General features: G+C 40.9%; 1 protein-coding gene across 2 annotated transcripts; it reads right to left on the reverse strand.

The window, feature by feature from the left end:
• Positions 1-2,355: 2,355 nt before the first annotated feature.
• AANAT (aralkylamine N-acetyltransferase) lies at positions 2,356-19,833 on the reverse strand. Of its 2 annotated transcripts, XM_082271903.1 has the most exons (5): positions 19,748-19,833; positions 16,018-16,066; positions 9,818-10,014; positions 4,217-4,371; positions 2,356-2,843 (listed from the first exon to the last, which is right to left on the reverse strand). In XM_082271903.1, exons 3-5 carry the CDS (start codon positions 9,960-9,962, stop codon positions 2,538-2,540), a joined length of 606 nt encoding a protein of 201 aa, XP_082128029.1. In that variant the 5' UTR covers positions 9,963-10,014; positions 16,018-16,066; positions 19,748-19,833; the 3' UTR covers positions 2,356-2,537. The 2 variants fall into 2 exon arrangements, with proteins under 2 accessions (XP_082128029.1, XP_082128030.1); XM_082271904.1 differs by lacking the exons at positions 16,018-16,066; positions 19,748-19,833 and having other exon boundaries at positions 9,818-10,026.
• Positions 19,834-24,928: the final 5,095 nt, after the last annotated feature.

Genomic DNA, 24,928 nt, shown 5'->3' on the forward strand with positions numbered 1-24,928 from the left:
TGCACCCTTCCCGCGCTGCCGCGCCCCCCCCCCCCAGCACTAATTTAACACAACTAGTGGATGATCCCCTCCGAGGCAGCCTCTGCCTACAGTTAGTTGGAAACCTCTGTGGCCGTCCCCCCGACTCGACATCCTTCCTCCCCAGCAAAAAAAATAAAAATTGTCAGGGGGCAGTGGGCCACATTGCCTGTGGTTCCGGGCCGCAGGTTGGACATGCCTGATTTAGTGGGACTTTTGACATTTCCGCCCATGGCTTCTGGTTGATCAATGTGGTTTTTGTATCTTATACTGTACACCTCTGTGGATATTTTTATACTTTTATAAATGTACCTTTGCAGTGAAATGGACTATATGTTGGAATTATGTGTGAAGTCAGTATTTTTTTTTGTTATCTGTTGCAATCCTCTAAATGAAAAAAATAAAAAAAATAAATAAGCCTTTAGTTCCACATTAAGAATTTGGCAGAATCCAATATACAGCAACCCAGAGACCTTTTCTTAAAGGCTACATGCCAAAAGCATGTTCTAGGTGCCTCTTTCTGTCCATGAGCTGGCAGTCATATCCTCCATGCATGTCGATAATGTTTTTCAACCCCCTATCCCTGTGACCAATCCAAGAGTAGTGAAATGCGTCAAGGAAGGTTGGTTTATGGGTTGGAGACGTCACTGTATGCAGTCAATTCACGTATTATTAAAAATACTGCAAGAAGAAGTAATTGGAGTACAGCTGATCACTATTTTTATTTTCAACAATGTTTTTCAAGTCAGAGTACAAAAGAATAAAACATTTTTATGGACAACCACACGACTGTAATTTTTAAATCTCACTGGACGAAACTGAAAATTTGTGTTCATTTTTTTAATTCTTATTCTGGTGTCCGAACATTAGAATTTTAGCCTTTTGCTGTTTGTTGAACCATAATACATTTTCTAAGATTTCATATGCCATTCCAGGTGAGATCAGGCTCCACGCTCCACAATCACTTCTCAGGTGCTGGCTTGGCTCGTCTCCTCCAAAGCAACCATTTGTACCAGTAACAGAATTGCCGCACACCAAGATGCAAAACCTTATATAAAATAACATCAGAATAGAAGCTCTTCCTGCTGGCTTTTTTAATAAAATGTTATTTTGCATCTCGGTGTGTGGCATTCCTGTTGCTGGCATAACACATTTTAGTTGTATCTTGTATGAAAATTTGAAATAATAATGACACAGAAAAGCCAAAAAACAAACAAAAATACATATTTATTATGACAGTAAATTGATAGGGATTTGTACAGTGAAATTGGGAAGGAGGAGAGTGACATTTTTTTTACAAGAGATGCACAGGGCTATATGTCCCATCAATTAACTCCACCAAAGTAAGTTTCCTTAATAAAGCATATATAAACCCATAATCTAATTTTTAGTATGTGTGGCATCATGCCCCATTGTATACAGTTTTCTTAAGAAAATAGTGCTTTGTGAAAACGCATTAACGGGTCTTCCTGCTGCAGAGTGACAACTAAGGCCTGGTTCATACCTTTGCATTTTTTATTGCGTTTTCAGTTTTGCAGAAACACATTACAGTCCATTTACCATGGTTTCCTATCAGTCACATTCACATCTGTGCATTATATGGAAAGCACCAGGGACCAGCAGGTTGTGTTTATGGTTCCATAGACTTCAATGGATCAAAAACGTGTATTGAAAAACATAAAATACACATGGAATATGCATCAAGATGCTGCCTAAGGCCTGGTTCACACCAATTAATTTTTTTAGAGCGTTTTCAGTTTTGCAGAAACACACTACAGTACATTTACCAAGGTTTTCTATGGGTCATATTCACATCTGTGCATTTTATAGAACGGGCCTGGGGACCAGCAGGTTGTGTTTTTGGTTCCATAGACTTCAATGGTTCAAAAACCAACGGTGTGAACCAGGCCTTATATATGATAAGAAGCCCAAACTGCCAAATAGGGACGGGCTCAGGCGTGTTTGGATCGTAGTCCCTACCCACCTGAGCAACCCCACCAGGAAGCCATCATTGCACACCAACAATCATAGGCAGTGAGGCATTTCCCGGCCTGCAGCTGCACATACACATGTTGCTCATGATTGGCGGTGTGCAGTGGTGGGGTTGCTCAGGTGGGTTGGGACTAGGACATGAACACGCCTGAACCCATCCCTACTGCCAAATATAGCAGTGTGCATGGCAGGCTGACAACACTGCTGTGATTGCAAGGCAGCAGATTAGCCTTGTTATCCTGCAACAGAATCTTATGGCATGAACCTTTGCAACAAATTCACAAAAATCGATTTGCTTGAGAAAACTTTGTGCAGTCAGGCAATATGCCAGAAATACTTAAAAAAAAAAAAAGAGCAGATTTTGGGTTAACATAACTTTTTGATGAATGGAACGCTAAGGACAGCCGCTGCAGTGAGTTTATTAATCCCTTTGGTAGCACAGAGGTCGAATCGTATTGCACTGCAATGTGTCGCAACATTTGATAAGCAAAAGGAATTAATAACATTAGAGTTTGCAATGAAAGGGGCTAGCATCCACTATTTCTGCGCATAAAGGCGTGACCTCTGACCGGGCATTGCATCTCAATAAAAGCCAGCGGGCCAACGGTAATGTCACAGGGCCCCACAGCTTTGAAGCCACATTTGGAGTAGAAGGGAACCAAAAAATCTTCACACATGAGCACGGCCCGCCGTGCAAAAGGCAGACAGCGCAGGTACTGCAGGTAACGCCACAGAAGGATGGAACCCTTGCCTTGTTGTCGGAATGTGCGATGTACAGCAAGGACGTGAATGTGGACAGAAGAGCCATGGGGTTTGTGCAGGGTGAGGGCATCCTGTAGGAAAAGAGGTAACACATGTAAATGAACAATCATTATGGAAACATAACTGAAGCAATAATTTTAAAGGAAATGTCAACTTTTGTTAAAAACTGATATAAACATATACAATTGAGGCAATTTTGTGAATTAAAGGGACAATTTGCCAATGTATGTTTCCAGCATATATGAACTATTTAGACTACAAGCAATGATTGGTGCATGATCCATTAACAAAATCCCAGCCATTTTTTGGATTCTAGGACAATATCCCCCCGGACAATATCCCCCCGGACAATATCCCCACGGGACAACATCCCCCCCCGGACAATATCCTCCCTGGACAATATCCCCCCGGGACAATATCCCCCCAGACAATATCCCCCCTCTAACCCTAATCCTATGTCCCGGGGGAATATTATCCGGGGGGATGTTGTCCCGGGGGGATTATGTCCAGGGGGATGTTTTCCGGGGGCATATTGTCCGGATGGATATTGTCCTGATACCATTTTTTGCTATAAATAAAGAGGGTAAGGCTCTGTTCACATCTAGGCATCTCGGATCATGGACAAAATTGCAGCGATTCTGCCCGTGATCATGAATCACTGCAAAATGTGGGACATGCTTGGGATCCCCCCATTTCCAATGGCACCACAATCTCGATGCAATTTTGCCTTGGTTGTCGTCCAATGAATCGCGGTAAACTGGAATTCTTCTGTGGGGCGACAGGCGTCCCACAATTCTGTTTGCGCGATTTTACGCGATTCGTTGGGAGACAATCGTGGCGAAATCATGCAGTAATTGGGGTGCCACTGGAAGTGACGGGGATCGCACGATTTGTGGTGATTCAGGTTCACGAGCGGAATCACGGCGATTTCGCCTGTGATCTGGGACACCTAGATGTGAACTTGGTGTATTGCTTAGAACTCCTGTCAGGTGTTTACTGCTTATCTGGGATTGCTCCTCCGTGTCAATGGTTTCACAAGGCTGGAAGTGAGAAAAAAATCTACAACAGGGTCACAGGCAAGAAAATTTTATTTTTTTTCTTTAAGTGGACAGGAGAAGGCTGGAACCCCTACCAGCTTTTTATTGCTGTCTGTGTCACAGCAAGCATTCTTCCTTACTTCCTGTTAGGTGAAACCGTTGACACTGTGATAATTGTATTGGGAAATCTTCCTAACCAATGTAGCCACCCTTACATGCAAAGACTAGCATTGAGCGTCCCTACACTGTGTGCATCAATAGAAACATGTAGCCCAGTAGCCTAAGAATGCAAGGCACTTCTCTCCTCCTCCCTTACCATTTCAATGATGATATTAAATGCCCTCTGTATATGCAGGTGGCTGATAGAAATAATCCACAGCAGCCTGTGCACTTCCCATTGCTATTACCTTGCCGAGCTTGTCCTGGTCCCATAAGGACCCGATGATAAATGCCACAAGCCTCCCTTCTTCAAACCATCCCAGTGACAACTCTGGGCACAGTGTCAGGAAGTGTCTGACTTCATCCAGATGGAGGGGACATTCTCCAGACACAGATATAAAGGCTGGAAGGACAGAAGGAAACATGGACATTTAATTAACGTAGGACTATAAAGACACAGATAAAATATCTTTAGAAATAACTGCAAATTCATTAGAGCACAACAAAAGTGAATTGGTTAGAATAGACAAATTGGGGCCGACAGTGACTTGACTGGGCTTTAAAGAGCTGAATTCCAGAGTTGTCACCCTGATCTTGGTTTCATTACCTTGCAAGTTAAAGTAGTAACCTTGTCAGGTTTTTCTTGCTATCTGAGCACCATTGGCGAGATTTCCCTTCACTTCCTGTCCCATCGCCACAACAGGAAGTGAGAGAAAATCCCCCAAAAGTGAGGACATTTAAAAAATGATTCAGCCTGTAATGGTTCACATATAATAACCATTATCCATTATAAAACCATAAACCATTATAAAATCAGGTGAGATGCAGTTAGAGAAGACCGTACCCAACAAGAGTTGACACAGACTTAAATGTTAAAGTAGAATTTCAGGTTTGCTTTCACGTTAAATAGTTTGTTTGGACAAAACAAAAGATATAAACAGTATTGAAGTGTTGCCCTGATCTATACACAGATCAGCCATAACAATATGACTATTGACAGGTAAAGTGATTAACATTGATTATCTCGTTACAATGGCACCTGAAAGTTAGTGGAATATATTAGACAGCAAGTGAACATGTTGTCTCTGAGTTTAAGCGTTGAAAGCAGAAAAAATGGGCAAGCGTAAGGATTTGAGCAAATTTGAGAAGGGCCAAAGTGTAATGGCTACATGACTGGTCCAGAGCAACTCCCAAACTGCAGCTCTTGCAGATGTTGCCGGTCTGCATTGGTCACCTACTAAAAGTGATCTAAGGAAGGAAAACCAGCAACAGGGTCATAGGCAGCCAAGGCTCATTGATACATGTTAGAAACGAAGGCTGGCCTGTGTTTTAGCCTGATCCAATGGAAGAGAAACTGTAGCTCAAATTGCTGAAAATGTTAATGCTGGTTCTGATACAAAGGTATCAGCACGCACAGTGCATCGCAGTTTGTAGCCTATGGGGCTGAGTAGCCGCAGACCAGTCAGGGTGCCAATGTTTATCCATGTCTTCATCCCAAAGCACCTACAATGGGCACTTGAGCATCAGAACTTGACCATGGACCTGGTCTGATGAATTCAAGAATGGTTTGAAGCAGTGCTTTAAGTGGCCCAAAAGAGGTGCCGGTACTCTATTATAGCCTATGCATTTTTGCGCCCCCCCCACCCACATCAGGGTCCCCACAGAGCACCCCCCCCTGGCCTGGGCTGGGACTCCGGAGCAGGGGGACTCACTGGTGGTGACTGGTCTGGCTCTAGAGTGGGAAATATTCTGGGGGGGGGGCAATTGAGGGCGCAGATGTCCAAAATGAGCGTACTGGAACACTAAGGCGCACGGAGAGGTGGCGGTATACTCAAGAGCCATATTTGGAAGTGGCGGTACTGAGTACCAGTGCATACCGGCCCACTTAATGCACTGGTTTGAAGAACTCAACAAGTTTGAGGTGATTATTTGGCCTCCAAATTCACCAAATCTCAATCCAATCGAGCATCTGTTGGATGTATTGGAAAAACAAGTCTATTCCATGGAGGCCCAACTTTGCAACTTACAGAACTTAAAGGACGTGCTAGTTACAGCTTGGTGCCAGATGCCATAACATATCTGTACAGGGCTATTGGAGTCCATGCCTCAACAGATTATGACAGATGGTCATAATGTTATAGCTGTTTAGTTTATATAGGGGCTTATAAACACTGCAGATGATATTTATAGGACTCTTACAGAATATTATAGGTGACCAGCTGTCAATACTGCAGTGATGATGATGCCATGTCTAGTCTTGATTGACGGTTTACTGCCAGCAATGTACATACAGATGTCATCAAAATGCCTAAAGAAAGCTGTATTTACTAAATGATACTATATACTGATAATATCAGCATCTGTGTTTGAAATGTATTGCAAGCACTAGCCAAGTAACACTATAGTAAACTCTTCATAATTTTCATGAATGTTTATTAAAGTCCTAAAGGCCTCACTTTAAAAAAAATGTATGTGCTGCAGCACTTAATTATAAGTACATCTGCACCTACAGATTCTTATACTCCACCAGCAAAGTCCTACAAATACCTGTTAATCCTGCCAGTAAAGTTCACCTAATACAGCTATCTGTGTTGATATGGCAATGGTGCTGCACTGCTCCTTAATTCAGAGCAGAGTTGCCACCCTCATGTAACCTATGCTGGCTTGCTCGACAGTGGAATGAGATCTTGTAAGGATTATGGCATTGTCACTACTGACTTGCAGGCCTACAGCTTGTCAATCAGCACCTAGGCACACTTAAGCTGGATACACACTATAAAATTTTCTTTAGATTTTTTCCTTTAGACTTACCAAAACCGTGTAATATGAGGTCAGACCTAAACACTTTTCATTTGTATGCAATTAGGCAGGCCATTGCATTACATAGTTGAAGGTAAATCCAAAGGAAATCTACCAACAAAAGTTGTATAGTGTGTATCCAGCTTTAGTCCTGCCAACCACTTTTTGGATTGATAGCACTGCCTCTATTCTTAAAACCCTCAAACTATGATCTGCAGTGTGTGAGAGGGAGAGCATGTGATACACAAATTGAGGAATTTACATATAGTACCTAAGTTTTGAATTTGTTTAGACTGTCATATATGAGCTTTTGGATGTACTTTTAAGTTTTTCTTGAGCAAAATTGAGAGTTTTTAATTCTCTAATTTAAGTTTTTTTGAGATTTTGGTAAAAGTTTTGACGAAATGCATTGGAGTCAACTGAGAAATTAAGATTTTTTTATTGGTTTTTAAAAGACAAGTATAGGTTTTTAAAAAAAATTAACATTTATACTCAGCTAGGTGGATGCAGCATTGATCCAATGTTGCATCTGCCCCCTGCAGCTTCTAAGACTGAAAACTGAGTGATCAATGACCTCTGATCGTTCAGTACCCCCATTAGCTTATTAGCCTTTTAACCTTATTGCTATTTTTTTACAGAAAGAAAACCTACAGTAAAATAAAATATTTAAAGTAACATCACAAATAATCGAAGACAAAAATAGGAAGAAAAAAACACAAACCCAAATCCACCAAAATGCTCTCCTAAATAATTTTAAGAAAGATAAGAACTTTTTTTCCCCAGCTAATACACAGCGCTCTAAAGATAACAGAAAACCACTCCTATTATTGCCAGAGGTCCTACATTCTAACAATTGTCAGCAACAGTTAGGATATGTACAGTAGGGAAAATAATAGGTAATGTTATCTCATCAGCTACCTACCACAAATACTGTAAATGGGACATAAATTACCTATCTTGTTACATTTAGAATACTGCTGCCTTATCAATCAGGATTCATGGTACATAAATAAGAGCTTTTACATAATAAGCCTTTTTATTTTCTCCGGGACATGTGTCTCCAGTGAAAAATGTTCCCTTCCATTTTGTTTTGGTAACAACTCTTAGATTTCCTTTTAATTTCTTCTTGGTGACTATGGTAAGCAGGCCAAATAAAGGGGTTAATGTCCCCAATCAAAAACTTGACAGCAAAAAAAGAAAGATAGTTATATATATAGTTATATATATTACAGGAGCATCTCATGATATTCTAATATCATCAAAAAGCAAATTTATATAGTCAGCAGTGCCACAGGCTGATCGCCTCCATGCCACACCGTATTGATGCAGTAATTCATGCAAAAGAAGCCCCAACCAAGTATTGAGTGCATACTATTCTGTACATGGACATACTTTTCAGTAAGCCAACATTTCTGTATTAAAAATCCTTTTTTTTTTTTCATTGTTCTTATGTATTCTAATTTTCTGAGATACTGAATTTTGGGCTTTCACTCGCTGTAAGCCATAATCATCAAAATTAAAAGAAAGAAATGCTTGAAATATCACCCTGTGTGTAACGCATCTATATAAAATATGAGTTTTACTTTTTGAATTGAATTACTGAAATAAATTAACTTTGTGATGATATTCTAATTTTATGAGATGCACCTGTGTATGTATATATATATATATATATATATATATATATATATATATATAATTTATATATAATATGAAAAAAAAATATATATAAGTAAAGTAGATTCCTACAGAACTTCTCATGTGCCCTCTTTTAATCATTGCTCAAAATACAAAGCTTCCTGTGAATGGCAGAGCAGCACTCAGCCCAACTCGATTTCTTCTGGGAACAGGATGGGAAGTCCCAGTACCACTGCCAGAAAACTGTGCTGTATACTGTATGTAGCTGATGCAACATACAGTTTATAAAGCGCTCTCAGCGGCTGCGTGTATCAGTAATGGTAGTCATTTATTTGGGCCAACTTTGTCCGAGGTGTGTTGGTACAGTGATTTATCAGTTATTTTTCGTTTAACTTTCAGACTTAGAATATTTAAATATCAGTATTCATATTCTCTGGGATTCAGAACAAAAATGCAGGGCACAAAGCCATTTTTTCAAATTCTCTAAGGCTACGTTCACATTTTGGCGTTGCTATTACAGGCGTTTTTATGGGCGTTTTTTCAAGCGTTTTTGCAGGCGTTTTTGCAGGCGTTTTACAGGTGTTTTTATAGGCGTTTTTTGTGCAGGCGTTTTTAGATTGAATAGAGACCAATGGAAAACGCCTGTAATCTGCCCAAAAAGAAGCTCGTGTACTTTTTTGAGTGTTGGGCGTTTTGCTCACAGTGTCAAAACGCTCAGATGTGAACAAGGGCCATTGAAATGAATAGGATTTGTCTTGTTGAGCGTTTTGAGAGCTGATCCTAGAGCAGAAAAACTCCCCAAAAATGCCCCAAAACGCCTACATGTGACTGGAGCCTTAGCTGGATCCAGGTATTTTTTCACAACATAAGCATGATATTAGGTACAAAGTATGCAAATTGTTACTCAAAAGTAACATTTCCAATGTATGTGTGGTACATATTAATTTTTCTTCTTGTCAGCCATTTTTTAAGGAATTCATGCCTGGTGATTGCATTTCATACTAAATATTCTGGTGTAATGAAAACATATTTTTAACTTGCTCCCCGCTGGCTGCTGACATATTCCGGGTCTTAATTGCCAGACGGCTCCCAGGTCTTGATCGCCAGCCACTTTCATTGGCCAGCGGGGGTAAGGCCACTCTGTTTTTCTACAGCTGTGTGTGGCAGCTCACTGTACAGAGGCAGACAGGCAGGTAAGTAACTTTAAAAGAGAAGTTAGGGGTTTTTTCATATTTACCTAGGTGGATGCTGCATCTGTCCTCTGCCGACTCCAAGACAGAGAATTGAGCAATCAAACACCACTGATCGCTCGGTTCTCAGTGCTCCCTGAGCAGAGGGCTGGTGACTATCACTCGGTTCCATAAAATGGCTTTTTATCAAACTGTAATTTTTCCAACATTTGCATCACTTACCTTCTCTCTCGATTTCAAAAACACTGACTGCGTCTTCTGGAGAAAGGCAACGGAATTCACTGGCAGGCAGTGTATGTCGTCTCTGCTGGCGAGGTGACCGAATGTGGATAGGTTTCATGAACGGTATTGCATTGAGGACGGACATGGCAGGATATGGTTCTTGCTCGATCGCTTGCTCTCTCTTTCTCTCTCAGACCCTGTATCAAGTAAAAGAACCAGGTGGAGATGGGTAAGCACCTGCCTCGAACATGCTTTATAAACAGTGACTCTATGACTCACGCTCCAAAGGGCACTAACAGTGTCAGAAGATTAATCTGCCACATCCATTTAAAAAATCCATTGTGGCCAATGAATATTCAAATCTATTTCCAACCTATAATTTTAAAGTGAGTGCATTTTATCCTGTTTCATAAGGATTCTATCTGCATGCATAATGCTATAATATAATGTTTTGCTATTTGGAACCCAGGCGGACACCTTTCCTGTAACAAGTATATTTGGCGAGTGTCTATTTGTGAAATAAAATGTTATCATTTCAGAGCAGAGGTATGACTTAAATCTATCTATCTATCTATCTATCTATCTATCTATCTATCTATCTATCTATCTATCTATCTATCTATCTATCTATCTATCTATCTATCTATCTATCTATCTATCTATCTATCTATATCTATCGATCTGTTCATCCACTTCTCTCTGTTCTTACAAATTTACAGATGTATTTTGATAGACAGCTAACATTTTGTAAATTAAGTTTTGTTTAACAGCCTACAAGTGATCTTATAAAACATTGTAAGTTCAGGTATTGGGTTTGATTAGCTAAAGGGCTACAGGCCATTCCCTAGGGTTACCACCTGTCTGGGATTCACCTGGACAGTCCGGGTTTTTAATTATGTGTCCGGGTTTCAGTCCACCTGAAACCCGGACACATTATTCAGACCGAAATGTGGCTCGGAACAGGACCTTACAGGAGGGTGAGGAGCATTATGTTTGCCGTTGCTGTGCGCCGCTAAAGTGTTTTTCTTGGCGGGTCTGACTTGAAAAAAAAGTGGCAACCCTACCATTCCCCTAGATGCCATTCCCCTAACTTTGCAAATTGAATAATTAGAGAGTCTAGTAATCAAGATGTAGCTGTACAGACTTTAATTATCCAGTCATGTGCAGGTATTTTTTTTGCATTGCACATGATTGGTAAATAAAAACAAACAGCTTCACCTTATTTACCAAGCTCAATGAGCATGCACAGGTAAAATGAGGCGGAGATTATGACATCATACTGGGATGTATAAAAAAGGGGATTCACTCCAGAAATAAAGAGATTATTCTCCCGCTCTACAAGACTCTGGTCCGGCCACATCTGGAGTATGCTGGCCAGTTTTGGGCACCGGTCCTCAGGAAGGATGTGCTGGAATTGGAAAGGGTCCAGAGAAGGGCAACAAAAATAATTAGGGGAATGGAGGACATCAGCTATGAGGAAAGACTACAAGCACTGAACCTATTCTCTCTGGAGAAGAGACGATTGAGGGGGGATATGATATCAATGTACAAATATTGTACTGGCGACCCTAGCATAAGGAACAAACTATTCAGAGTAAGGGAATACAATAAGACACGTGGCCACTCACTAAAACTAGAGGAAAAACGGTTTAACCTTACAATGCGCAAGGGGTTCTTCACTGTAAGAGCGGTAAGGATGTGGAATTCTCTTCCACAAGCAGTCGTATCAGCAGGGAGCATTGATAGTTTCAAAAAACTATTAGATGGGCACCTTAGAGACCACAACATACAGGGGTACACAATGTATGGTTAAAAGCAAACACACACACACATCATAGGTTGAACTGGATGGACTGAAGTCTTTTTTCAACCTCACTAACTATGTAACTATCATCCGCCCCTCCTCTCTGCATCATCCAATCAGAGAACGTCTTATATTCATTGAAAAAATACAAGACATTCTCTGAAAGCGACCCCTTGTGTTCGGTATATAGAACATATGTCCCTTGCACAGCATCAGGAACATACCAATGCTGACTGTAAGTAGCACAGGCTACTACAGTAAATATATGCATCCCTCGGAAAATAAGCTATTAAAGCCCCACTCCGGGCAAATAAAAAATTGTCCACTGCACTGGGGCTGTGCAAGGGATAATTGCTTGTTTTTTCCAGTAGAGAAAATTAACCGTTTTAGTTACCCGATCCTCTGCTCCCCCCCCCCCCCCCAGCAGGTAGCACTCCCCACGATTCAACGGTGGACTGTCCTTCGGCATCCTTACATCCAGAGTGGGGCTATAAATCCTGCTCTGGTCTTGATGATGTAGGGAACCTAGACCAGTGGAGTGTGGGGGTGCAACTGCTGCAGGGACCGGTCTAGCAGGGAGAAGCAGAGGATTAGGTAAGTAAATCCTTTTTTGTCCCTAGACAAAAAAGTGTCATTAAACCTTGCAGTGCGGGCCCAGCCCCACTGATAGAGGTATTTTTTTATTTGCCTGGAGTTGGGCTTTAGGGATTAGATTAAACTAAGCTAGGCCAATAGAAGTTTAAAAAAAGGATCATTCCTGAAGTTCAGCTACAAGGTATGCATTTAAAGAATTAAAAGAAAAATAGGTGCAGGGAGAGGGAAGGGAATGCTAGTGTACAGGAGGCTAGAGATTTGCTATAAAACCATTGACATCAAGGAAACTAGTATTTTCAGACAGAGTGCTATAATAGCAACCTCTCTTTCATTGTAAAGGTTTCATTTTTTTTGTAGTCATGGCAATATAAATGATGATCATGGAATCATTATTTATTTTAAAACAAAAATGCTATAATTTTTGTTTTTTAATTCTGTGCAAATTGATTATTAGCATGTTTCATGGTTTTAGTTAGTTTAATTATATGTTTTGCCTGCTCTTGGTTTAAAAATCCTTATCTAATCATCTCTTCAGAGTAAATCCTACTAACATATTATATTAAGCTAGGAAAGTGAATAGATGGTTGTGTCATCAAGGATTAGCTAACTGACTTAAGGCCCCTTTCACACGGGCGATCCGATCCGCCTGTCAGTTTTTCAGGCGGACCTGATCGGATGCTCCATGCATCCCTATGGGGCAGCGGGTGTCAGCGCAGACACCTCAGCTGACACCCGCTGCTATCCGATCCGATCCTGTCCGTGAAATACGGACGCGTGGAAACCCTATTTTTCATCCGTCTGGAGGATCAGATCGGATGGGATCAGATGAGAACGGACAGGCGGTCTGTTCTCATCCGATCTCCCCATAGAGGACAGCGGGGATCTGACAGCTCCCTCTCTGCACACAGAGCGGGGACGGAGCTGTCATCTGCCTGCTCAGCGGGGATCGGCGGATGAATCCCCCGCTGAGCAAAATGGACTCCGTGGGGCCATAAGAACTACTTTATCTTTGCTTGGAACTCTATGATTTTATGTAAAAGAGGAAAACATACAACAAAGTCATATGTCACTTATTCTAAAATGATTTAATTAAGTGGTTGTAGCCATATTAGTGCACTTACAACAAAACCTTGCAACAATGAAAAATGCAAACTGTTCAGCCACATCAATCCATCAAACATCAAACAGTAATACACAAAAGGAACCTTTAACCTGGACCTTCCATGGCAAATGGAAGGTCTGCTTTTTCTACAGACCCCTGTCCCCAACACAAAGGGCTTGGAAAAGCCATTTGTAAACAAACCATTTGTCCCAAAGAAAAAAATGCTGTACTTTTTTCCAACGTAATCAATCCACTGCCTCATACTGGCAAGTACAACTTTATGAAATTTCACTGTGACATTTTAAGAAAGTTGTTTTTTTTTTTTAATAAAAAAGTGAACAGTGCAAAGATCTGTGATCAGTGCATCGGCATTGCGGTGATCCCACTGTACTGCATCACACATCAGCTGCTGTGTTGTAAAATAGTGGGTGTGAATTAAGCTAGGTACACCCTAGAAGTTTTTTAATTCAACCCAGGCGGCTGAACCAAAAAAACCTGAGAAGTGGCTGTCCTAACTAAGCAATGTTAGTGTGGTGATCTCCTCTGCTGTGCCATTGTGTTCAGACAGGGGAACTGCCCCTCCACCAGAACACACTAATCAGCGCTGACAGCCAATGGTTTTCCAGCATGCCCGTTCGACAGAAGCTGGTCATTAGACTGGCTTCTGTCAAACAGACTGCTGTACACATTGACCGAATGTTGGCCAGTTTCTGTTGAACCAGCCAATACTGGCCAATAATATTAATTATTATTCCAAATAATTATTATTAACAAATATTAGTGGACAACTGTGGGATATTGTTTCTCACAACTCTATGGAAGACACAAATGGTTTAGGTTCAAAGGGAACTATAAAATACATAGAAAAGGAAAAAACTTGGAACTGTGATATATAATTCAGTTTGATACAAGAAGTACCAAATTAAATGTGGAACTGTCTATATTACTATCAAAAATGTTTATGACTTTTTTCACCTTTGTAGCGCTGGCTAATTCTTTCACTCCTTTTACCTGCGTGTGTAATATTTTTATAGATTGTTGTCTTTGCAGATTAGTCCAACATTTTTTTTTTAAATCTCTCTGCTTGGACCTAGCAGAACGGGGTAGACCCCCAAAAGTTCTTAGTGCAAATTAAAAAACATATCACGGATCATACTCAGCTGTGTTGTTCCATTTTCAGGGCCATCTTACCGAATGGGCCTGCTGGACAGTTGCCCAGGGGCTCCACCTTCCCGGGGGGGGGGGGGCCCACCTGCCCAGCTACCCAGCCCCAGCAAAGCATTAGTCCTGATTCCTGTGTGCCTCCCGCCGCTGAACTTAGCAGGTGGCAAGCGCCTGTCGGATCTGTGCTGCAGTCAGGCCACTTGAGCCATGGAGGGGGAGCCCACAACTGCAGGAATGCCTGTCCGCCTCCACAGGAACAGGCACACACGGGACAGTCGAATCTGACAGTCCGTCCGTGTGTGTATTCACTGGACCCAGCTGCCGAACTTGGAAGCTGTCATTAGCCTCGCACTGCTGTACCAATAAATATCGCCTTATCAATAATTTGCATTTTTATTCTCGTGGGTGATTGTGCAGGCAGGGCCTCAGTGCACTGCATTGACCGGGGCCCTTTAATGCTCCTTAGATGGCACTGTTAATTTTATTTAATAGGAATGATTCCAACCATAAACATAGAAATCCAGTTTAACAGACCAGGCTCACAAAATGAACACATGGACTCATTAGAATAATATTTGATTGTTTAAAGGGTTACTTTACCTTTACCAAAAAACTGCATCTGTGGATAAAAACAAACTGTGCAGCTTTGACTGAAGTTGGATAGCGCCCTTGCTTTAGTTGTAAGTTATTTACGTACCTCCTGAAGCCTGGCTGAAAAAATCCTACAGGTGGCATCAACCCATCCTGCCTTGTTGCTGGGATGCTGCTAAGGCACTCCCAGCCTTTACTGCTCACCCCCACTATCACAGAAGCGAGCACACATACCCCCACATATGCATAGTCCACTATCTCCTGCCTCACAGCATCACTGAGCTCAGAGCTACTGCAACAAGGGAGAGAGAGCACGTGTAAGGGGGCTAGAATTAATTAGGAGTGTCTTAGCAACAACCTAGCTACAAGGCAGGATGGGATGATACCATCCCTGGGAGTTTTCAGTCAAGCTTCAGGAGCTACATAAATGGCCTACACCTATAGTAAGGACATTATCCAGCTTTAGTCAAAGTTGCACAGTTTGTTTTCATCTACAGGCACCCCTTACCTGCATAGGCAGTTTTTAAATAAACGTAAACAAACCCTTTAGAGCCCATTCACATTAGCGCGACTTGTCAGGCGACTTGTCAGCCTGACAAGTCGCGGTATGTCGCGGTCCATTGAGTAGTACAGGACCCGTTCTAATAGGAGGGACACGAGTCGCTCCGACTTAGAAAAAGGGTCCTGTACTACTTTGGGGCGACCTCGGCCGGAGCGACTTGCATAGACTTCCATTATGTGAAGTCTCTGCAAGTCGCGCCAAAGTCGTGGTGCACAGCGGTGCATGCGACTTCACAGGTCGCCCCCCGAAGTCGTGTCGCCTCAATGTGAATGGGCTCTTAATGATTTTATTTTACAAAACACAGAAATACATAAGTGACTGTAAAAAAGCAACAATGGCTGTCGATGCACAACGTACAACCATGGGAGTCAAAACATTCCTACCTGATTCTTGGTTGATGTCCTCAGGGCCTGTTCACACTTTTCAGTTCTCCTGCCATATAAAAAAAAAAAAACCATGTTATTAATTGTTTGCTATTCCAGTTATTCCTACATGGCTAGATCTTATGGTATGCAATGAAGCTTACTGCATATAAAAAACACATGTAGTACTCTTGCACATTTAAATGCATTAAGCAGATTTAATAAAATGATTAGCAATACCAAAAACTGTATTTCAATATTGAGTGCTTTTGAATTAGTCCACTCAGCTAATGACATGACACCAGAAAAGTTAATAGATCAGGACAATCTTCTTAGAAGAAGCAAAAACTGTTAACCTAGACTGTATACAGAGTGTATACATATTTGAGTGTTAAATAGTAATAAAGTCTAGAGCTTGGTGATTTGCTTTCTCCAAATTCTGATTAACCAAAAATCCCAACGTTCATTGGCTGTCAGGGACATCCTGAGGCCTGGGGTTCATGTTAGGTTAGTTAACAGCACTCTTGGGAGATTATGTATAGAATGGAGGTTTTAAATCCTTTGACACCAGCTTAGTCAATCAGTCTTAGCGTAATGTTCAGATATGTTATCATTCAGATTTACCTGTATTAATCCAAAGTCAGTTGAGGACATATAGGAAAGGAATGAAAGTCAGACCATAACCTGACTCTTGGGAGACCCTATATCTGCTCTAGAGTGGATTTAAATATCCCCTGGTTTATCTGTATCAAGCTCCTAATGAATCTGTAATGGTGAAATGTTCTGGAAAGAGGAAGTGACATTGCATTTAGTGTGCTTTTGAGACCACTGCATGTACAAGTGAGTGTCTCTATCTGATACTTCCAGGTGTGTCGGATGCTTGCCCCTCCCCTCTTTTTGTGCTCTGTGGTTCCTCCCACTGACCCCTACATCACTAAAGTAGTGACCTAGGGGTTATTGGAAGGAACCAGAGAATGCAGCGGGGGAACAAAAGATCGACACTCCCACAAGTGTGGCGGATGTTGAATCTCCGGATAACGAATCCTCTTGGATGAAAAGGTGAATGGCAGCACAGGTGTTGGGAAAAGTGAGTATTAAGAATCTTCCTTTCCATGCAGCATTTTTTTCTGTGTTTGTTATCTAATGTGGGTCACTTTATTATGTAGGAATTAATTTTTCTTCATTCATAATCATACGATCAATGGGATTATCTCAGCATGGGTTTTTTAGCACCAATAACACAATGGGGTTAATTTACTAAAACTGTGAGAGTGCAAAATCTGGTGCATGACAGCCAATCAGCTTTTACCTCCAGCTTGTTCAATTAAGCTGATTGGTTTCTATACAGAGCTGCACCAGATTTTGCACTGTCCAGTTTAATTAAATCAACCTTAATGTACTTCAGCAGTGAAATGCGCATTCTAATTTCAAAAGCGAAAGTGTAATTGTCTTTATTACCATTGATATTGTTGATATTTCATGCCACACATTTGATTTGATGGCTAATATATTCAAGAATAGTATTACTAGGGATAGGATTGGCTTTTAAATTTGACATTTACTGGGCTATTACCATCAAAGATAGGATTATGGCTGACCTTGAGGTCAGCAATTAGTAAAGTTAAATGACATAAATGTAATGGAGTGTTGGTGCTGAAATTTCAGGTGCCAAAATATTTGCCATAAAAAAGCACTGGTAAATTCACTATAGAGAAGGCCTTGCCATTCATTAACAGTGGAGATTTAAACTATGTAAACTAAGAAAAATCTGAACTTGTCTTATTATGAATATATATATATATATATATATACTTTTTTTTCTCAGCCTACAAATAATAAAGGCATATTGTAGCAGAATTTTCTCAGACTTAGGCAGCCATAGGTGGTTCGAATCTTGGCCGGTTCAGCAGGGATTAGACTGCTCTAATTTTGCAACTTGCTTAAAAAATTACAACTGCTTTATTACCTGCCACAACCAATCACAATCATAAATCAGACTGACTTTCAGTTTTACAGTGGAACATTGAATTTGCTTGATGACTATTGGGCAGTTCACACAGCCTTTAATTGACCTAATGTTACAGATGTTATCCTTTAAATACAAATTTCTGCCATTTCAGTTTTACCATCGAAGTTTGAATTTGCTTGATTACTATTGGGCAATTCACACAGTTCTTATTTGAGTCAATATTAAAGATGTTAACTTTTAAATGCAAATGTCTACCATTATTCCCTGTGGTGTGCTTTGTTATGTTTTTTTTATATATTTTGTGGCATTGCCTTTAACAAATGAATACCTTTCTGCCTAACCAAACATGAAACCACTCAGTGAAAACCAAGCAAAACGCAAAACTACCTCAAAGCCTATTATAAAGCAAATAGCTAAGGGATATAATTCCCCCACTACATTTAGTATTCAGCTAAAATTGTGAATTTCCTATATTGGTCTCATGCATAAAACATTTTCCGGAGATGAGTGCAGCTTTTGTTTTAGAATAACGTTTGCTACACGGGGAAAAAAAAGCACAGAAGTGATTTCCTGCAACCTATCCTTGGTGCTAATTGTGGCATACAGTTTATATACCAAACATACGTCAGGATTGAGATACCGTTATTAATAAAATTGCTATGTAGAGGAATGATTTATAAGGGAACATTTGTAAAGGAAAAATTGCTTAGCTAAAAATGTATTGCCAAAGCTTTATGGAAAACAAAATAGTTAAAAAAATGATACGTCAAAGCGCAAAAGGATTCCTGTCCTAAAGAATAAATCATGGAGTGTCGTGTAAAAGTAACGTATAATTTGAAAACATTTTTGCATCACTTATAAAAAAAATTGAGGAGAAAGGATTATGAAAATCGCTACTATCTTGTACATACAAAAAAGTAAAAAAAAGTCTAAAAATGCTTTTTGTAAGTCGGTATTTCCTAATGTATTGCCAAAGCTTTATGGAAACTAAAATAGTTAAAAAACATGATACATCAAAGCGCAAAAGGATTCCTGTACTAAAGAATAAATCCTGGATTGCCACGTAAAAGTAACATATAATTTGAAAACATTTTGAATCACTTATAAGAGAATTGAGAAGAAAGGATTATGAAAATCACTATTATCTTGTACATACACAAAGCATTTTGCAGAGTTTTTTTACTTTTTTGTAAGCCTGTATTTCCTAACACTCTTTCTTATTATAATGCACTCTAAAAGTGCTCCCACAATTTGTCAGGTTATTATAAGCATCTCAGAGATGCATAACTTTACATTACCATTACAAGTATATGATTAAATATCTGTTAAACTTTAAACTGGTTTTCTGAAACTTATTTGTGTCTATTGCAAAAGTTATAAATACATACGCAGATACACTGTATATCAGATTTTTTTAAATAAGCAATTTAGCAAATTTTGCAAACTTTCAAAATATAAGACAAGATTGTATTTTTATACATTTTCAGCTGAAAAGGAAATATGAATACATATGTGAGGTATAGATGTCCCCATTATAATGATATATAGGTATGAAATTATATAAGGTTAATATGAGTATTTAGGCTGGCAAAAAAATGATGCTGAGGGCATTTTAATTGCATCTAGACATTTGAATAGTACTGATAGATCTTATCAAGATAAGACAATTTTGTTGAATTAGCAGTAAGGGGTATAGATTGATAAGTAGACATAAGCTAGTTTTTTTTTTTTTTTTAGAACCATTTAGTTGCATTTGTACCTCTTCCCCATAACATTGCTTACCTGGGTTCAGCACTGACCTTGAACGGACAGCTCCTAAGCAGGGCCAGGTAGAAGCTAAGGCAGTCTGGAGCTGACAGTTGAGTAGGTATCCCTTTCGTTCACTGATCTCCTAAGCTGCCTGCTTATGACATGTTCTGAATTAAGTTATTTATCACTCACGTGACTCCCATGAAGGGTTTGAGTTTGCACTGGTTACAGGCAGACTGAATAAGGTACCCTATCTCTTCTCTACCTATGACTTGGTTTGAAGTTACCTTAGCTTCCTAGTTGCTAGTATTTCAACGTGGATTCAGAACTTTCCATTAACTTATTGACTAGTAAGTAATAAATCATTTTCAATAATCAGTTTTGATGGAATTAATGGTATAGATCTGTCTAGATGAAAATATATTTAGATTTTAATGTTGGTTAAATGCTAAACCTGTTTTTTTTTTTTTTTTTTTATAGCACAAGGAGGTTATAGAAGATTTGTCTGGTTTTATTGCTTCCTGTATTAGTAAAATTTCTACTAATCACTTCCTTTTGTGCCAATGAAGACACCTACAGTGGGGATCAAAAGTTTGGGCACCCCAGGTAAAAATTTGCATTAATGTGCATAAAGAAGCCAAGGACAGATGGAAAAATCTCCAAAAGGCATCAACTATTTTCAGTTTCAGTTTTCTAGACAACTGCTTAGAAGATCCCATGGTGCTGATTGTTAGGTCAAGGTCAGATGAGTCTGGGCATTTAAAACCTTTGAGATTGACATCACCCGGTCTTCCCAGACGATGATTGAGAACAATCCATGACACTGGCAGGTCTCAGCTTTGCAAAGGGGGCAGTGCATGCTATAAATTCTGCAGGGTGCCCAAACTTTTGCAGACACCATTTTTTTGTTTTCTGTTATTTTGAAAGTGTAAATGATGGAAATAAAATCTAACTTTTGTTGACATTTTATAAGAATGTCTAATCTGTAATTTGATGCCTTTTGGAGATTTTTCCATCTTTCCTTGGCTTCTTTATGCACATTAACCTGGGGTGCCCAAACTTTCAATCCCCACTGTATAGCGACAAAAAGAAAAAACTTTTTTCTGTTAGTAGAGTGAGAAAAGGAAAGAACCCCTATGAGACTGGTATGTCTATAGTGTCCCTTTCTCCAGGTGTCACCAGGACAGATAGTGAGTGGAAATCTCCAAACAGCAATTAAACCAAAATAAAACAAAAAAATGATTCAGGTGGAGCTCCACTTTAGATATAAAAACAAAGATTGACATAGTTTAGAAATAATAAAAGTAAAAAGATATTAAATTGTAACATTAAAGTAAAATAATCACTTTGCAAAATACAGCTAAAATGCGATAAAAGAAAACAAATATCCTTCTTTCTATAAATACTTTCACGTCTCATTCCATCACATATTCCAAAAATAAGAGGATTTTTGTTTATTTCAGGACATTAGGCTGGACCATGTACTGTATATCATTCCTTTCCCAATGGTTAAATGCAAATCCAGAAACATTAGTTTATAATGCAAATATAGCTTAATATAGAGCCATTTAGTAGAAACTGCATACAGTTGTTCAAGGCTTTTTGGCCATCATTGGTGCAGTATAAGGAATAACAACTTTCACTGAGTGAGGCTTGAGAACTAACAAGCAAATATAAAACAATATAGTTGTGCTTAGAAGGAAATAAAGAAATCAAAAAGCCATCCAAATAAATGTATTTGACACCTTTAGTCTCTTCTGGCCATAATCACAATGGTTTTATTTGCTCATTACTTCATAAGCTAAAATGCAATGGCCAGTAAACCTAAAGTGCAAGTTATTGTATATAAACATATTTAGTAATTCTTGTACTTAAGGCACCATATCTGTATGAAACACATGAAAAGTCACATTGGCCTCATTCAATAAAGAATTCTTTAAGTTGACCTGATTTGTAAAATAAAAATTTGATATTGTACATGGAACATTTGGAAAAGTTAATTGTGCCTAAACAGCACCCTAAAAAATGTACCTTTTGAAAACATGAATTCCTTCTGAAAAATAGCAGAGGACGTCGTGATTCGTGAGTGTGCCTAGGCACCTCTGTGCCTCCAGCCTGATAGCTGTATAACTGCAGTGTGAGATCTAAGCCACTGGTGAATGTAACTGCTAGTCTCAGGGGGACTGAAGTTCGATTTTGGGATGTCACTAGAGTGCTGCTCATTGGAGGCTCTGACATGAGGATGGAAAGCCCTGCCTTCACCTTCACCGAGATGGCCACCTCCATAAAAAGACAAATCTCAGAAGATTTAAAGTGAGAATTGGTGATGTCACTACTGTACTGCTCATGATTTTTCTTGCTGGAGGCTCTGACATGAGGAAACAAAGGCTCTGCCTCTATCAATATAGCCACCTGCACATAGAAACACAGTGCAGAACAAGGTAAGTCAATATTGGGAAAATATCAGCTGTAAGGAAATTACAGGCAATACTGATGACTAGTCCTTTGCCCTATTTCTGCCTTTTTTGGGTACCGCTTCCAGAGATTATTATTCCTTTATATGCTAATTTTGCAATTCATTGAACTACAGCAACCAACCAATATTTTTTTCTGGTCAGACTTCAGCAGAATGAAATTTAGTTGGTTTTATTGGCTATTGCACTTCTGAATTATCACTTAAAGCAGCCTTTTTCAACCAGGGGGCCCAGAGACCATGGGGTGCCTTGAGGCTTCTTCAGAGTTGCCTTAACAAAATGCCTAAAAATGTATCAAAAATTGTATAAAAGCCAGCAGGCGGATCAAGCCTGCCTTTTATTTACACAAAGCCACGGGTTTTCATTATGCACCATTATGACACTAGACACTGGCATCCTAACAACCAATGATGTCTTCAGTTAATAATGAGGATGTCTGTTGTCTATACAGCATCCTTGTTTAACCCTCCTCTGTCCATCTCTCTCAGCACTGGGGTCACATTCGCTGACCAATGGAGAGAAACTGAGGGAGAAGAGAAACACTGGAATACTAGTCAGTACCAGTGTGCAAAAGAGTATTTGCTTTGGAAGAAAAAATCACCTCTAATGTTGGGGGTCCTGCAGGGGCGTACCTAGAGCATTTGGCACCAGGGGCAGGTGAAGCACCACAAATCGACGTGCCGTAAAGTGACATCGCGTGTAGGGCCTCCACGTACAGTGGCCCGAAACATGAAAGAATCCTCCTCCCTCTGCTCCCCCCGGCGGCCAGGCCCCCCCTCCTCTTCCTCCTCCTCTGCAAAAACGGCAACTGACCTGAGGCACCAGACAGAAATACATGTAACTGGCAGTGGCGTCACTAGGGCTGGTGTCACCTGGTGTAGTAAACCATGGTGTCACCCCCCCCCCCCCCCAGTAATAATGATTTTCCTGTTTTCTGAAAGTGTGCCAAAGATGCAGCATGCGGGACTTTTTGGTCCGCTTTCAGAAAATGCAGAAAAAAAACTCACAATCTAATAGAAATCTAAAGGACTGCAGCTATAACTGCGGGTTAAATGTAGGAAGACCCCCTTGACATTACACAGCTCCCGTACCTCTGGACCCCTTTATGATACACAGCCCCCGTACCTCTGGACCCCTTTACATTACACAGCCCCTGTACCTCTGGACCCCTTCACAATACACAACCCCCGTACCTTTGGACCTCTTCACATTACACAGCCCCCGTACCTCTGGACCCCTTCACATTACACAGCCCCCGTACCTCTGGACCCCTTCACATTACACAGCCCCTGTACCTCTGGACCCCTTTACAATTCACAGCCGCCCTACCTCTAGACCCCTTCACATTACACAACCCCCCTTCCTCTGGACCTCTTCACATTACACTGCCCTAATACCTCTGGACCCCTTCACATTACACTGCCCCCATACCTCTGGACCCCTTCACATTACACAGCCCCTGTACCTCTGGACCCCTTTACAATTCACAGCCGCCCTACCTCTAGACCCCTTCACATTACACAACCCCCCTTCCTCTGGACCTCTTCACATTACACTGCCCTAATACCTCTGGACCCCTTCACATTACACTGCCCCCATACCTCTGGACCCCTTCACATTACACTGCCCCCATACCTCTGGACCCCTTTACATTACACTGCCCCCATACCTCTGGACCCCTTCACATTACACTGCCCCCATACCTCTGGACCCCTTTACATTACACTGCCCCCATACCTCTGGACCCCTTCACATTACACTGCCCCCATACCTCTGGACCCCTTTACAATTCACAGCCGCTGCACCTCTGGACCCCTTTACAATTCACAGCCGCTGCACCTCTAGACCCCTTTACATTACACAGCCCCCGCACCTCTGGACCCCTTTACATTACACAACTCCCCAAACACCTCTGGAACCCGTTCCTTTACACAGCTCCCCCCTTACACCTCTGGACCCTTTTACATTACACAGCAGAACCACACACCTCTAGACCCCGTTACATTACACAGCCCCCATGGACCCCTTTACATTACACAGCCCCCCATGGGCCCCTTTACATCAGACAGCCCCCTGTGGACCCCTATACATTACACAGCTCCCCCGTGGGCCCCTTTACATTACACAGCCCCCCGTTGGCCCCTTTACATTATACAGCCCCCCCCATGGAACCCTTTACATTATACAGCCCCCCATGGAACCCTTTACATTATACAGCCCCCCATGGACCTCTTTACATTCATATAGCCCCCCATGGGACCCTTTACATTTATACAGCCCCCCCATGGAACCCTTTTCATTCATACAGCCCTCCATGGAACCCTTTACATTCATACAGCCCCCCCCCCCATGGAAACCTTTACATTATACAACCCCCCCATGGAACCCTTTACATTATACAGCCCTCCACCCCCCACCATGGAACCCTTTACCATATACAGCCCCCCCTCCCAGGAAACCCTTTACAATATACAGCCTCCCCATGGAACCATTTACATTATACAGCCCCCCCTCAAGGAACTATTTACATTACACAGCAAAAGCCCCCCATCCTACCTTATTAGCAGGAGAGCGGAGCAGGATGCAGTGAGTCGAAGCAGAACGGGACAGGGAGAACCACCAGCCCTGAATAAACAGCGGGAACTGCCGGAGTTAATTTAGCTATTTAACAGCAGGTGATTGGTTGCTAGGGGGACCTAGCAACCAATCACCTGCTCATTAACTTAGAAAGTTAATTCCA

Source organism: Pelophylax lessonae (assembly GCF_965119305.1).
Source record: "Pelophylax lessonae genome assembly, chromosome: 11".
In the NCBI taxonomy this organism is placed as follows: Eukaryota; Metazoa; Chordata; class Amphibia; order Anura; family Ranidae; genus Pelophylax; species Pelophylax lessonae.